This window comes from Akebia trifoliata, unplaced genomic scaffold (assembly GCF_017979445.1).
Source record: "Akebia trifoliata isolate Shusen 1 unplaced genomic scaffold, ASM1797944v1 Contig01146, whole genome shotgun sequence".
NCBI lineage: Eukaryota > Viridiplantae > Streptophyta > Magnoliopsida > Ranunculales > Lardizabalaceae > Akebia > Akebia trifoliata.
Window position 1 is genome coordinate 2,214 of NW_028237536.1, and position 16,737 is coordinate 18,950.

At 38.7% G+C, this 16,737-nt stretch overlaps 2 protein-coding genes across 2 annotated transcripts; one reads left to right on the plus strand and one right to left on the minus strand.

Annotated features, from left to right (window-relative positions):
• The first annotated feature begins 5,420 nt into the window (after positions 1-5,420).
• Positions 5,421-13,376, plus strand: LOC147380657 (uncharacterized). Its single transcript, XM_086431400.1, has 6 exons — positions 5,421-5,781; positions 6,103-6,199; positions 6,419-6,461; positions 7,301-11,215; positions 11,328-12,265; positions 13,284-13,376. Exons 5-6 carry the CDS (start codon positions 11,405-11,407, stop codon positions 13,374-13,376), a joined length of 954 nt encoding a protein of 317 aa, XP_086287526.1. The 5' UTR covers positions 5,421-5,781; positions 6,103-6,199; positions 6,419-6,461; positions 7,301-11,215; positions 11,328-11,404.
• Positions 13,377-13,470: 94 nt separating this feature from the next.
• Positions 13,471-14,325, minus strand: LOC147380658 (uncharacterized). Its single transcript, XM_086431401.1, has one exon. The coding sequence runs from the start codon at positions 14,323-14,325 to the stop codon at positions 13,471-13,473; it is 855 nt and encodes a 284-aa protein (XP_086287527.1).
• Positions 14,326-16,737: the final 2,412 nt, after the last annotated feature.

Below are 16,737 nucleotides of genomic sequence, written 5' to 3' on the forward strand. Positions count from 1 at the left end.
ACATCTTTATTGTGCCATTGTTTTTTCAAGATCATTAGCATGCATGGATTCAAGAAACTGCACAGACGACCAAAGGTAAGATCAAACATCTCCATCTCTTGATCTCGTCTCATATCCTCAAAACCCTAACACGCTTCATGACCATCATCTCTCTCTATTAGAAAGTTCTATTGGACGCATTGAACTCAGTGGAGCTGTTGATGCCGTTTCGTTCTACGCTGAAAGAGAACATTTCTTCCTCTGCTTCTCTTACCACAGATGAGGTGATAAGAGATCTCGGTATCCTAGAATGGCAAGAATGCTCTCTTCGGTCGATTGAAAGATTGAGTTCAACTAAGGAGAACCTATCGAAAGATGATGAGATCCAAGCATCCAATCTAAACTGCGTGAAGCCGAAGCCGAAGTTTCTTCGGGTACAACGAGAGTTGGTAAATGGGAGCGAAGAGAAAGCGAAAGGCCATGAAAGCAGGTATTGTCTCTGTAGACTGTTACTTCTTCCGCTACTGCGAATCTTCCATTTTCGTCCTCGCTGTCGCTTAATATACGAAGATAAAGACGAAAAATAGAAAGACAATGTGTTTTTCTTTGTTTTTGGATTTATTTTGTTATTTCGATGGGTGGGAACTGGGACTGGGATTTGGGAGTGGTTCCTATGTATAGTATATACCCTCGCAGCTTTTTTGCAGAACTACTAATACTAGTACCAGTAAAACACATGTATTTGCTTTCGCTTCCTTAATTTCCATCTCTAACTCTCTAAACTCCTTTAATAATTAATTTTAATAAATAATGGTTTATAATTTGGGAAATTTTTTAGTGACAAGTCAAGGAACTCTAAGGGCCTTCTAATTTTTAGGGGCACCTCTAAAAATTGAAAAATGTTTGTGGCGCTCCAGGTCAAAGGCACACCTCTCATCCTCCAACTATACGATGTTAGGATGAGAAGGAGGAGAACAAGAAAAATAGAGATAAGATAGAAGATTGGAGAAGGAACAAAAGATAAAGAAGAAAAAAAAAAAAAGAGATTCGATCGACGAGGAGGAGAAGAAGAGAAATAAAAAAAACATAGAGAGAGAGAGGTGAGGTGGTGGAGGAAGTGCGGGAGATTTGTGGCCGGTTTCTAAGACGTTGAATCATTGGGAAGCAAAGAGGAGTGCCCCCCACCCGAAAAAAAAAAAAAAAAAAAAAAAATTTCCCCTATTTTGGCTCACCCTCGCAACCCTTCACTGGTGTCTTGAAATACTTCAAAGTCAATATTTGTTCTCAGGTCCACACACACGACTATTTAGAAGGGTACTTGGACATTTCACTTTAAGAGTATAGTACATGAACATTGAACATGATTAGGATTTTCAAATATTTAATTCCCAAATCATAAAAAAGTTGATTAATAATTTAAACTTGAAAATACCCATAGACTTTACCTATTAAAATCATTAAATAAAAAAAATTTTGAATATTAAAAATAGTTTTAGGTTTCCTATCCATGTGGGTGAGTAGTTGTGAATTTGAGTTTTTATTTCCTTGTCCAATGAAAGTGTGAGCATGATTACATGAAAGTCAAGCAAGAAAGGCATTTAACTAATTTCCTATCATTATCAGAAAAAAAACATTTTGCTCACAAAAATTTGGGTTGTATGTTTGACGTGGCAAGCACGAAGGAGTCTAAGCAAAAAACTGACTCTTAAAATATCCAATGTAATCTTTTGCATCTACAGCGGGATTATTAGTTAGTAGTTTTGGTGCAAAAGTGAGAGATGGAGATGACCTTGACTCCAATGATGTCCATCTCTTGTCTAATTTTTTATTTATTTAAACAAAAGTGTCTTGCCTTCACATGATCAGGAGAATTAATGGAAGAAGAAGTCTTAGTAATATTTTTTCCTTCAGAGATTAAATTCTCTATTACTTAAAGGAGTAGGAAATATTTTATGGTCTAGAAAACCAAATCCTACTTCTCAAGTCCTAGTTTTCACATCTAAATTCTCAAATCCATCCTTTTGTTGCCTAAAGCAATTTTCCCACCCTACCCTTAGATGTTATTTTATTACAATCTCCCTAATTCTCATGATCACCATTTTCTTTTCTCACTTAAATTCTTTCCCACACAAGTTTTTTATTTAAGTCCCACCATATTAGCTTTCTTTCTTTTTATGAGTAAGCTTGTTTTAATGACATCAATTACTTGGTATGCTAGGGAATTAAATGAACCCAATCATGTATCACATTACCCATAGACTTTACCAACTAAAATCATTAAACACAAAAAATTTAATTTTAAAATATTAAAATAAAATTTATTTTCCTATATACAATTGGTCCAGCCAGGTGTGAATTTTATTTCTTATTTCCTCATTATACACTTAAAAACTAAATTAATTAAATATTGAAATAAACCTTGGATGAAGTGTTTAGATTGATTTCTAGAAAATCTAGAAAAGTATCTAATAGGAATCTCGTCCACACATTCAAAGCTTATTGTACATTTTTTTATTATATTAAACACAGAGTTCATCCAATTCTTTGTTTCCTCTCCCCTTTTTCATACATTAAACTTTATCTTTTGGACAAGTGTCAACTTGCTTAGTAGTTCTTAGATGATGATACTAAAGACCTGTGTTCAAATATCATTAGCATAGAGTTACTGAACTCATTAAAAATAGGTTTACCGATCAATATATATATATATATATATATATATATATATATATATATATCTCTTTCGGTGTCATGGTAAAATGATCATATACCAAATACTCATTTTGGTAAAAAATAAATCATCAAATCAAAATTTTAATTAACCCTCTTAGTAAACACTTTAAAAACATAATGGGGGTTCGAAATTTTGACCTCATGCCTGACCGTCCTGGTACTTTTCTCTTTATGTTTCATGATTCTCACTTTGTTTTATAATGGTATAATACATGTAACTTGTGATAAGATATTAATAGAGGAAAAATTTTAGTGTCCTATAAACAGTTGAGATGAGAATATGTTCATTAAAGAAATTAATCCTTAACAAACTTGTTGATGCCTAGCAAACTATTTGTCTTTTAATCTTTGGAAAATGTTGGCCATTCGAAAGTCCAAGGCAATTGGATCCATGAAAAATCTTTAATAAACCTAATCAAGCAATGATAATTTTCATGTTTAATTTGTTTATATGATATTGTAAGAGAGTTGTTATAGCACCCAAATTTTTATTATTACACTCCAATTTATTAAAATATTTGTTACACACTAATTAAAAATGAAACACATGCACAGTTTGACTCCTTCAACACTACAAGCATTATAACACATTTAAACAACTTTAGCAGTTGTCTATTGTCGACAATAAATTTCTACGGATCTACCTCGAGATTCGTGAAATAAGATCGCAAATGATTTTATTGATTTTTGATGAAAAGTGAATACAGATCTCAGTGTTTCCTCTGATTAACAGTCAAATACAAAATAGTGATGACGTATGTAGTTTTTTTCTTCTCTCCGTGCTTCGCGCTTTATCGACTGAGAAGGTTGCTTGAACGGTGGTTTTGCTTTGTGCTTGATCTTCTGTAGAGACTTCTGTAGATCTTCTTCTCTCCGGGCTTCGCCCTTTATCGGCTGAGAAGGTTGCTTGGATTCCGGAGAAGGGCTTTATGCTTGATCTTCTCTTTAATCGGAGTCCGGATCTCTGAAGAACTTTTGCTTTGTCTCTGGAGGAGGGCTTGAGAGCTTCTTCTTCTCTAGAGGGAGAGCTTCTGTCTTCTGAGAGAAAGTGATCCAGATCCCCCTTCTCAATGAGAGAGGCTCTTGTATTTATAGACTTAAAGGTAATTTAGCTTTCCAATTATACCCTCAACTTAAGGAGGTTTAACTGATTTATTTAAAAAGCTAATTCGTTCAAATCCAATTTTATGGATTTTATGGATTATTATTGGGCCGAACTCATTTGTTTGGGTATAAGGCCCAATGCTTAATATGTGGATCACTTGAATTTGCTTAGGTCACGGACTTTATCTGTGAAAGCCCAAAACCCAGGTTTGTAATAGGCACGTTCCCATTTAATGGACTCAATTTGGATTTGAAGCCCATTATAAAATTAGGGATTTTTATTTATACAATTTGTAAAGGCCTCCTCAAAATTTTGATGCCTACAAATGCCCCCTCAAGGATGCATCATCGAATGTGAGGTTAAGGATGAGGTATCCTTGATTATGTCGACTGACACATGAAAGTTTCGAGTTAAAAAGGATTTGCCACGTGTCTTTGGAACCTTGTAGTAGGACCCTTTTTTTTTAAAGATGGGTGATCCTTGAGATCCGTGAACCCACATGAAGATGTATAACCCCAGTATACTTACCTTTCCCGTAGTTGAAATACATGAGATTAAATTCATGTGTTTGGTACATGCATATACTAGATGGTAACATCAACACTTCATCAAAAGCACTTGGAAATAGTTGTTGGGCTGTTTGGCTTTGAATCTTTCTTAGTTTCGTCATTGAAAGATTTTGGATGAGTATGGACTGTGACGATCTTGTTGATGAAAATCGAACTACAATTGATCGTGCCGCACGATAATCATTGATCAAGATATTTCCCATTTATACTCCATTTAATGCAATGTGGCCCATGTATTGGCTTTCAAAATCCATAAATTCATTTTCTTTCTTCTTTCCTCATGGGCTATATCATAATAGAAAAGTTAATTTCAATCAACGGTTTCTTTGAGCCCATTACATACACCACAACTAATACAAGCAAACTTATTTGCGTTAGTCGTATTGGATGTCAGGTGAATGCATCGAAATTTTACTTATTTATTTATTTATTTTATTTTTAAATCTTTGTAAGGTGGACTTAGTCTTAACAAAAAAAAAACAGAAGGCCCAACTTACAAATGACTTTGAGTTGGCCCATAATTAGTAGGTACCATAGGCAAGAAATTGTATCAACCTCAAATGCAATTTTCTTAAACTTTTGTTTTCTTGTTGAGTTGGGACAAGACTTGGAAGCAATTAAGTCCCATTAGAATTTGGTGTGTATCCAGTGTGCATGGGATCAATGCCACTTCTCAACAACTTTATTTTAACAGAACTTGAATACTGCCTCTTCAGCCCATCGTGTTTGGATCATGTATAGGAGCATTACCGCACTAACTTGGCCCAATGGGCTGTTTTTTTTTTTTTTTTTTTAAAAGGCTCATAGCTCTATGCTTTGTTGTTATTAGGCCCAATAGCCATGGATCAGGCCTTAAAACAATCATACAAGTCTTGGGCTTGGACTTTAGTAATGGACTAGGTTGGGCTTCAGCATAATTTGCGATATCAATATTGAGTTGGAGTTTAAAAAATAAAAGGTTGGAGTGCCGATATAAGTTTTAACAAAACTAAAACCCAAAACCTCTCTTTGACGCAGAATGCTTTTGAGAGCTTGATAGAAGCCTCTCTCTCTCAGATTTCAGCCACGAATTCGGCCATGGAAGGTGAGTTTCATAGATCTTGAAAACCGATCTTGAATCTCGACAACTTTCCATCTCTCTTGCTCTCTTTTCTTCTCTTCTTCCCCACCTCTTTGCCCTCATCACCGTGCCGAAGAAGAACTGCTTCTTCTTCAAACAGATCCAACGAGTTTTGATGAAGTTTTGCCGATTTCAAGAAGGATTCTTCGCTTATAGGTAGAGAATTCGTCTGCTACCGGTGTGATTGGGTCTTGAAGAGTTTTGGAGCGATTTGGATCATTGATTCTTGAAGGGATTGGCAGCAGCAAATCCCTTTCTTTGAAAGTTACTTGCTTGTAAGTAACCTCCACTTCTTCTCCTTTATTTATTATTATTTAAGCATCACTCCATGAAGCCGTGGAGTATTTACTTCATGAATCGACGAAACTCGATCAAGAACAAAGCCCATAAGAGCATAGTGCTTGTAACTGATGATTTAACATGTTTGTTCTTTTGATTCTTGACCTTTCCAAGGGATCTCAGATTGTTAGAAATTTTCTTTGACTTTGATTTTGATTAAAAGAAGAAGATCACCCTTCTCTCTGTCGAGAATATTCTTCAGAAAGAAAAAAAAAACTCGTCTTTATCGGAAATTTAACCATTCTTCATAATTTCAGAATCACGTGATTTCTTCTCCGGCATCTTAAAACTTGGTTGGGCTGTGATTGCTTTCAAAAGAACCATCTCGGTTTATCAATTTTAGGCGATTTAGAGGTAAGAATTTAGAAGTAAATTGGATCTTATGGCTGGATACGTGCAGCCTTGTCCTGCTTAAATTGAATATGTTCATCTGATAAACAAACAATGCCCTCTTCTCTTCTCTGTTTACCTCCACAGCAAAAAAAAAACAGATCTGATTTTTTATTTATATCCAATCTACAACAACATGTTCATGAATATAATTCATCTTTTTCTTTCTTTTTTTTAATCCAGGAAGAGAGTACGCCACACCATCGTGCCTTCATCGTTGCCATAGGTATGTCCCTTTCTTGTTATTTTCTATTTTCCAATTTTGATTTCACTGTATATGGAAACTAGAACAGGGCTATGCCATCTTTGAGCCATGCTACTCTTGCTAAGAAAGTAAAATCTCAAATCCAACCAAGGGTTGTTGAGTTCGACTAGCACTTCAAATCTGGGAGTTATGTCCATCTTGAAAACCTTGAATGAAGCCCAAAACAGATTTTTTTTTTATATATTCTTTTAGCCGTCAGATTGGTAAGCTTTAATTGGCTTTTGTTGTCTCCTTCTTTGAGCAAGTATCCATTATTTCCTATTAGATGCATACAGTGCAAAGTCACAAAATGTTGTAGTCTTTTTAAAAAAAAAAAGACTCGATGAGTTTAATTCAGTGTTTGAATCATCATAATCGAAAGAAAAGAAGATTGTTTGCTTGATCAATTCAAGTCAAATAATATTGATTAATTTGACAAGAAGCTTGATTCTAAAAGTGCATTCTTGACCTCTTCCTTTAATTTCTTTTTTTTTTTTTTAATGAAAACATCGCCTGACCACCCATGACGCAGTGACCTTTGCTGAAAGTATAACAAAATCCTTTTTCTTTTTAAAAAAAGATTTGTTCAACAATATAATTAGAAGTCTTGGATATATATATAACCTTCTTGAATCAATTCCAACTTTGATTACTTTGTCATACTTTGTCTCTTTTCCTTATTGGGTTTTTTTTATGATTCAGAATTTGAGAATGAAATAACATTGAAACTTCTTTTTTTTTTTTTTTTTTTTTTACAGATCCAAGACTATCAATAATATTGATATAAAGATCTGATTTTTTTTTTTTTTCGTCGATTGCAGCTCGACTACAGCTTCGAAACCACAAGAAGGTATGGATCTTACTCATTCTTCCCATATATTTTCTTTGAACTTTGTTATCCTCGCATTTCCTTTCTTATGAATTGTAACCAGAATTACAAATTGAGAACTTATAACCCTTATCAGTCAACCTTTAGAACATTTATCTGTTAGTCTGCTTAGCGGTGGCCAATGTTGAATTGTTAAAAGTATTGCTTGATAAACGGTGTACACGTAGAAGAACCATGCGACGACCCATTTGTCCAGCTAGTTGACTGACCTCTAAAGTAACTGTTTATCAGTAATGCTTAGGAGGGGATGACGTCAACTGGCTGACAAACGTCAACTGGCTTGCAGGATTATGGGACACAAGACTTATGCACGTAGAAGATCCATGCGACGAACCATTTGTCCAACTAGTTGACTAACCTCTAAAGCAACTGTTTATCAGTAATGCTTAGGAGTGGATGACGTCAACTGGCTGACAAACGTCAACTGGCTGACAAACGTCAACTGACTAAAAGAAACGCGGTACACAAGCTTTATGAATGTAGAAGATCCATGCGACGACCCATTTGTCCAGCTAGTTGGCTGACCTCTAAAGCAATTGTTTATCAGTAATGCTTAGGAGGGGATGACGTCAACTGGCTGACAAACGTCAACTGGTTAAAAGAATCGCGGTACGCAAGCTTTATGAATGTAGAAGATCCATGCGACGACCCATTTGTCCAGCTAGTTGGCTGACCTCTAGAGCAACTGTTTATCAGTAATGCTTAGGAGGGGATGACGTCAACTGGTTGACAAACGTCAACTGGTTAAAAGAATCGCGGTACGCAAGCTTTATACACGTAGAAGATCCATGCGACGAACTATTTGTCCATTTAGTTGACTAACCTCTAAAGCAACTGTTTATCAGTAATGCTTAGGAGTGGATGACGTCAACTGGTTGACAAACGTCAACTTGCTAAAAGAATCGCGGTACGCAAGCTTTATGCACGTAGAAGATCCATGCGACGAACTATTTGTCCAGTTAGTTGACTAACCTCTAAAGCAACTGTTTATCAGTAATGCTTAGGAGTGGATGACGTCAACTGACTGACAAACGTCAACTGATTAAAAGAATCGCAGTACGCAAGCTTTATGCACGTAGAAGATCCATGCGACGAACTATTTGTCCAGCCGGTTGACTAACCTCTAAAGCAACTGTTTATCAGTAATGCTTAGGAGTGGATGACGTCAACTGACTGACAAACGTCCACTGGCTAAAAGAATCGCGGTACGCAAGCTTTATGCACGTAGAAGATCCATGCGACGAACTATTTGTCCAGCCGGTTGACTAACCTCTAAAGCAACTGTTTATCAGTAACGCTTAAGAGTGGATGACGTCAATTAGCTGACAAACGTCAACTGGTTAGCAGCATCACAACGTCAATTGGCTGACAAACGTCAACTGGTTAGAAAAATCATGCGACGAATCATTTGTCCAGCCGGTTGGCTAATCTTTGAAATCAGAGCATTATTGAGCATGATGATTTTTTTTACTCATACTCTTATGTATCTCTAATCAATGTGACCCTAATACTTAATGAGGCATATCACCCTTTTTTTTAATAAATGTATTTGGTTTCCCCCCCACCTTTTTTTTCAGAGATGGCTAGAGACATTATTTCCAAAGGCTTAAAGAATAAGAACCATTCCAAACGGAACTTACCGCGTGAAGGTTGGGTAGATGATCCTGCAGATCCTTCTCAAAAGGGAAAATGACTTTGTTTTCCCCATGTTATGATAACCGATCGTTCAAGAAGAGGGAACATTTCATCTGTGGAGCTAAAGCTTGTTGTGCACACACCGATGACTGGTCCTTTGAAAGCACAAGATACAGAAAGGGACACATCACTTGATATGACAGTTTTAAGTGAGTATCCTCCAACAGCTGACTTACTCCCTGGAGATGAGATTGATACAGAGCGTCAGCCATCTTTATGTCATCCTCCACATCATGACCAAACTCGTAATTGTCCACAAGCTGTTTTGGCACAGAAAATCATGCAACGTTTCACTCGATGGGGTTCAGATATTGAACCTCGAGGCGACATTCGATATCTTAGTGGTTTTTGGGACTGGAGCTTGGATGTGAGCCATAAACTACAAAGCCGAAAATCGACAACTTTCCTTAGTGAAGCTATATTTGCAGCTAGTAAGGAGTACAGTCGTCCTAATGGCATGTATCGAGCTTTATGTGAGTTTTGGTGTCCCGAGACTAACACTTTTGTTACGGGTCGTGGGGAAGTTGGCATTTCTTTATGGGAAATGCAGAAGATTTCTGGGCTTTCTATCACGGGTGAGTATTATGAAGAGGTGGTGCCTAGTTTTGATGAACTCATGGGTTGCAACGGTGTTCTAGGTCTTCCTCTTTCTTGCCAGTATCTATTTAAGGCGTACGCTTTATTGATTTTTGAAAAGGGGAGTGACTGGTGTTAGCCACAGTGAATGGCTTGATTTCTGGTACACTAAAGCTGAACGGATTTCTAATCCTCGTCTGACAGTAGAGTATAAGGAGAGAGCAAAATCATTTTACTTTGATCGTAGTGGCCGTCAGCATCCCAGAACAAAATTACGAAGACCTTTTTCTTCTCGAGTTACTTTGGCTAAAGGAGGTCGTAAAGAGGGAGAAAATCCATTTATCAGGCTCGGTTTTCCTGCAAATCAGAATGTTGAAGATGAAGCTATGACAGCTGCATACCTCTCCTTGTGGTTGTGTCGTTTCGTTCTCCCCTGTGAGAATGGTGATCTTATTCGTCCAGGCACTTTCAAGGTAGCAGCATTGATGGCCCGAGGTACTACGTTCAGCTTGGTACCTCCACTTCTGTGTTGTTTATACAAAGGTCTAACTCAGACCTATTGGGGTATGAAAACACAGAAAGTTGTAGGTGCCTCCACGAGTTATTGTCCCCTTCATTACTTGTTTGGGTGGGTTGGACTTCATTTTCCTCGGGGAGTATTTGGTAGCATTGATGCTGACTTTGGACCTCCGTATCTGGTTCGCACAGCTGGTGTTTCCAACTCATACTTTTATTGGGAAGATAATGCTAAAGATGCGAGGAATCTGATCAGCACCATGGATTCTAGTGATTTTAAATGGCATCCTGAGGAGATTTGGCCACCAAAAGGTCATAGAAGGATGCGAACTGATGATGGTGATGATCCTTCTGAAGTTCAAGCTTTCATGATAAGCTGTCGTCCTGGATTTGTTATGTTTCGATATGGTGATGTTTGCGAGGTGGAAATGTATAGCCCTCACAGGTTTGCTCGTCAACAAGGCTTTCGTCAACGTATCCCTGGAACTCCGATTCCTTTCACAAGATCCGTGGATGGGATAGAGTTATACAGTTTATGGTTGTCTTTGACTCAGACCAAAAGTCGAGTCAATTTTTTTATTCCTCCAAAAGTGCAAGACATGAACCGGCAATTTGATAAGAGTTATAGGGATTGGTGGGTTCAAGATGTACTACCTCATTTGGATGCCCTTGATTTTCGTCTTCTTGAAGATAGCGTCTCCGTTCCGAACTTTAATTTTGATGAAAGAAAAGGATTTGAAGATCGTGAGGCACGTCGTGCTTTGCTTGTCACGCAAAAACCTTCTCGAAAAAGAAGAATAGAACACACCTAGCATTGATGATACGCAAAATGTCATTGCAGAACGTAGATTGAAATTGCGTTTCAAAAAAATACTGCCGACTCCAACGACTACTCGAACAGAACAGGCCAACATTCTTGGGGTAGATGTAGAGCAAGTTGTTCATAAATCAAGTCCCGTTGGTTCTTTGAAGCCTGTTGTTCAGACTGAGCCTAAAGATACGAGTGTGACTCTGGATAGGCAAGAAGCTGAAGCTGAGAATGATGTGTCTCCTAGGAAAGGTAATTTTACACACTTTTTTCCTTTCTTAGAAATTTCATGTTTTTTTTTTTTTTATTATTATTATTTTTTTTTTTAAATGTATAATCTTTTGTGATTTAATTGATCTCGCAGAATCATCAACCAATATACATTCCATTGCCGATTTGTTCGCCTCAGAAGATTTTCCAATCCTCCCTGCCTTCTCGGGTATGGGAGATGTTTTGAATGTCAGTCATCTTAGTAGAGGGCTTTCGAAATTGATTGATACTGAAGACCCCTCAAAGAGTGATGGGGACGAGGTTTCTTCATGTCCTCGTCAAAATTCCCATGGCATTTCATCAACTTCAACTACACATACGGCTCCTATCGCATTGGCTTTACCTACTTCTAATAAGTTGGTTGATTCATCTGTGATTGTTCCGAAGTCACGTGGAATGCTTACTGTTTCTACCCAAACTCGACAAGCTTCTTTGCATGATAGTGACATCGACTTATGCGTTCAACAAGCATTACATAGAGCTCGTGATGAATTCCTTCGATCTAGAGTTGAGTTGATGCTCAATATTGGCTTTTCCAACCTAAGAGAATGGCAATCACTTCATATGCCTGCCATCATCTCTTCTCTCAAGAATGCTTTCAGAACTGATCCTATGCCTTTTGCTAACTTCTTCGAATCACTTATAACTGGAGTAGAAGCGTATCTTTCAAGACGAGAGAAGGCTTTATCATCTTTGTCAGCAGATGATAGGGATCTTCAGCTATCTGTCTTAGATCAGGAAGCTCAACTAAAACGTCAATCAGTGGATAGTTTACGTACGCAACTGACTGAAGTTAAAGATAAAGAAGTTGAACTGACTAAACGAGAAGTTGAGATAGAAATCGAGTTGACTCAGATCAGAGAAATGCTACCACAAGTCGTTGCTTCTAAAGAATCTCTTAATACTCAAGTTCAGGAAGAGGAGGAGGCTCTACTTACTGTTGAAGCGGAGTGTACTCGCTTATCTAATGCTCCAATCATTGATGATGATGAAATAGCTGCTTGCGAAGGAGAGAGAGTCTTTGAAGAAGAAGTTTTGGAACCTTACTTCTTTATATTAAGTTTATTTTATTTATTTATTTATTTTTTACTGTATAGGACTTAGGAAATTATAACATTGTTCACTTCATTTGAAATTAATAAAATTCCCCATTTTCCTTATACGAGTATATTTTTTTTTTTTGATGTGGTTGAACCTGAAGTAACTTTACAGGCTGCCTACGTACCCAAAAACGGGATCAAACCATAACGTAGTTCAGATGGATGCTCTAAGTTTTGCCTAGACCGCCCTCTCGGGTTTTCAATCTAGCGAGCTCAATTCTTTTTTTTTTTTTTTTTGGACCGTTCACAGTTTTAACTCATGCGGGTCAGGAGTATCATGTAGTTTAAGCTCGTACGATAATGAGCATTGCTAAACAGTTTAGGCTCGTGCCGAGGAGCATTGTCAAACAGTTAGGCTCGTGCTGGGGAGCATTGTCAAACAGTTTAGGCTCGTGCTGGGGAGCATGATTCTTTCAAGCATAATATCGTTTGAGAAATTTCCCGTTGATTGGACCAAGACGTAATCCTTCTGGTGTTACAAGAAGATATGCACCATTAGTGTATACTTCTTTCACTACATGAGGCCCATCCCATTTCGGATCAAACTTCTTTCCAGAACGGTGTGAGAGGATGATTGGTCGTTGTACAGCGAGAACTAAATCGCCAACTTGAAAAGAACGTGGTCGAACTTTCTTATTGAATGCACGTGACAGCCGGGCTTGGTAACATTCTAGCCGTTGTTGTGCTTCCAATCTCTTTTCATCTAATGCTTCAAGTTCAGCCAGACGTAACTTAGCATTCTCATCGCAGGTCAAACCTTCTTGAATCGCAATCCTTAGGGAAGGTATCTGTCGTTCCAATGGGAGAACAGCTTCAACTCCATAAACCAATGAGTAAGGTGTGGCTTGTGTGGAGGTGCGGTATGAGGTTCTGTATGCCCATAGTGCTTCTCCAATTCGTTCATGCCAATCTTTTTTCGATTTTGAACAACCTTCTCAAGAAGCTTGCAGAGAGTTTTGTTGAAGGCTTCGGCGAGTCCATTTGCTGCAGCGTTGTACATTGTAGAACATCTCTGCTTAATGTTGAACTTCATGCAGAATTGATCCATCAGCGTATTGCTAAAAGATTTCCCATTATCTGTCATGATATATCGTGGAATGCCGTAACGGAAGACGATATTACTTTTGATGAAGTCAACTACCGTTTCTTTCTTGACCTCTCGAAGGGGAACTGCTTCTGCCCCCATTTAGAAAAGTAATCTGTTGCGGCGAGGATATAGAGATGTTGCCTTGAAGATTTTGGGAGTGGTCCAACGACATCAAGTCCCCACCCGTCAAAGGGCCAAGATGCGATTGTAGGATGCAATGGCTCCGGTGGTTGACGAATGTAATCTCCATGAAATTGACAAGCTTTACACCTCTTTGCATGGTTTAGAGAATCTTTCACCATAGTAGGCCAGTAAAATCCCATCCTCTTCAGACTGTGATGGAGTTTTGGCCCTGACTGATGTGAACCGCACACTCCAGAGTGTGCTTCTTCTAAAGCATCTCGGATTTCATCATCTCCGAGACATCTCATTAAGATATCGTCGAAAGAGCGACGATATAACTTATCATTGAAATATAAAAATCGAGGTGCCCTACGACGTATTTCGATTTTATGCTTTAGGTCGTCTGGCAGCTTCCCATGCTGTAGATAGTCGATAAGTGGCTGTCTCCAATCTTTGACTTCAGCTATTTCAACAACGTTTGCTTCGTGAGACTCACAATTTTCATCTATCAAAGGAGGTAATACCCACCGATGGCAGATAGGGATACTCATTGTCTCTCCTTCCGGCATAGCCAAACTTGCAGCAAGACTAGCTAAAGCGTCAGCCTGCTTGTTTTCAGCTCTTGGTATATGCCTAATGATGACGTCTTCGAATTGTCTTACCAGTTGTACAGCATAGCAGTGATAAGGCACTAACTCATGCTTTCGAACGTCATACTCTGTCGAGAGTTGGTTAATGACGAGTTGTGAGTCCCCATACACGTAGAGTTGGTGTAACTTCATCTCTAGCCCGAGTTCTAAACCAATGATCAGAGATTGGTATTCTGCAACATTGTTTGAACATAACTTCGTCAAGGCAAACGAGAATGGCAATACTTCATTTTGTGGGGTGATAAAAATTACACCTGCCCCCGCTCCATCTCTTCTAGCTGCGCCATCAAAGAACATTCTCCAAGCTGGAAGCACATCAATAGAGAATACTTCTTCGTCGGGCAAGTCGTGAGACAATTCCCATTCAGCCGGAATAGGATGATCAGCAAGAAAATCGGCTAACGCCTGCCCTTTTACCTTTTGAGGGATGTAAATAATTTCAAATTCTGATAAGAGAAGGGCCCATTTAGCTAGTCTTCCCGACAAGACTGGCCTTGTCATGATGTACTTGAGTGGATCAGCTCGCGCAGTGAGTCGGATTGTGTGCGACAACATGTAGTGCCGGAGTTTCTTTGTGGCAAAGATGAGCGCTAAACATGTCTTCTCAATGGGTGAATAATTTACTTCTGCTCCAACAAGAGTTCGACTCAAGTAGTAGAGTGCACCTTCTTTTCCTTCATCATTTTCTTGAGCCAACAATGCTCCTAGTGACATTTCTTGTGCACTAATATAGAGAATCAGTGGCCTTTCAGGAATTGGTGCAGAAAGAACAGGAGGCTTGAGAAGATACTCCTTGATGCTTTTCAGAGCATTCTCACAAGCTTCATCCCATTCAAATGATGTATCTTTCTTCATCAATCGACTGAAGGGATGACAACGCCCAGCTAAGTTTGAGATGAACCTACGAATGTAGGCAAGTCGACCTTGTAAACTTTTGAGTTCATGAATATTTTTTGGTGCCGGCATTTTTTGAATGGCTTCAATTTTATTTCGGTCGATTTCAATACCACGATGCCGAACCACGAATCCCAAAAATTTGCCCGAGGTAACTCCAAAAGCACATTTTAATGGATTCATCTTGAGCTGGTACCGTCGTAATCTGTCGAAGGTATCACGTAGATGTTGTAAATGATCTTCTCTTTTCCTGGACTTTACTACTAGGTCGTCAACGTAACATTCCACCTTGTCATGTAGCATGTCATCAAAGATTTTCTTTTGCATAGCTCGCTGGTAAGTGGCACCAGCATTCTTAAGTCCAAAAGGCATAACTTTGTAACAATATATACCTTTTGGGGTACGAAAGGCTGTAAGCCTTCGTCTTTTGGCGACATTCGAATTTGATTGTAACCAGAAGATCCATCCATGAAAGACAAAGCTTCATGTCCTGTGGTTGCATCAACCATAAGTTCTATGATTGGGAGGGGAAAATCGTCTTTTGGACATGCATTATTCAAGTCGCGAAAATCGACACATACTCGAATTTGTCCATTCTTCTTTCTTACTGGAACTATGTTGAAATCCAGGTTGGATATTTTACTTCTCGGATGAAGCTAGCTTCTATCAACTTGTTGACCTCTGTCTCAATCTGTGGTATCAACTCTGGTCGAAAACGACGTTGTGCCTGTTTTATTGGGCGAACTCCGTGTTTAACTGCGAGCTGATGAACAGCGATCTTCGGGTCAAGTCCTGGCATTTCTTTGTAAGTCCAAGCAAATACATCTCTGTACTCTTGTAGCAACTTGAGGTACTCGATTCTTCATGCTGGTTTAGAAGAGTGCTGACGAACGTAGGTCGCGGCTCTTCAATTGTCCCAAGATTTATTTCTTTTAAGTCGTCTACAGTGGCTTGTCCGCCTTCTTCAAAAACCGGTGGAGCATCTTCGAGTTCTTCATCTGACGACGTAGAATCTTCTTCAGGGAATTCCTCAATGGTAATATGATTTACCGAAACGACATCTTCAGAATTGTCTGTTTCAACAGTTGAAGTTCTGCTGTTGCTCGTTTGGTTTGTGAGGATGATGGTGCGTCGTTTCACAACCAATGCATCTGATATCGAGACTTCTAAAGTCGTTTGTCGTTTCATGCGAGATGGAATAGTGCTATGCAAGCCACTACTATCTTTATGCTCCACATGTTTATTCATTGGCTTAGGTCGACGTCGCGATTCTTTTCGTATTTTTACCCCAACATTCTGACCAAGTCTAGATATAGCAGACGCACGAGGTTTATGAATCCGTACATCATGATGATCATCTAAAGCACCTAATCGGTCAAATACCGACGTGGTCGAGATGTGGCCACCAATTCGATCAAAGACCGATGTTCGTGGAACTGGTGTTTCTTCAGACTCATCAATGATTTCTACTGTAGTATGTTGCGAAGCAGCCGTCTTCATCTTGAAAATTTTGATTGGAGCTTCTGACGTATACTACCCTAGCCCCGCTCGTGTGAATGAAACCTTTTCTCCAGCTCGAACGAGTTTGACTTGTGTTGAAGTTAAACCATGAATTTGATCAGTTGGTAGTAGTTCACCCAATCGTACGGG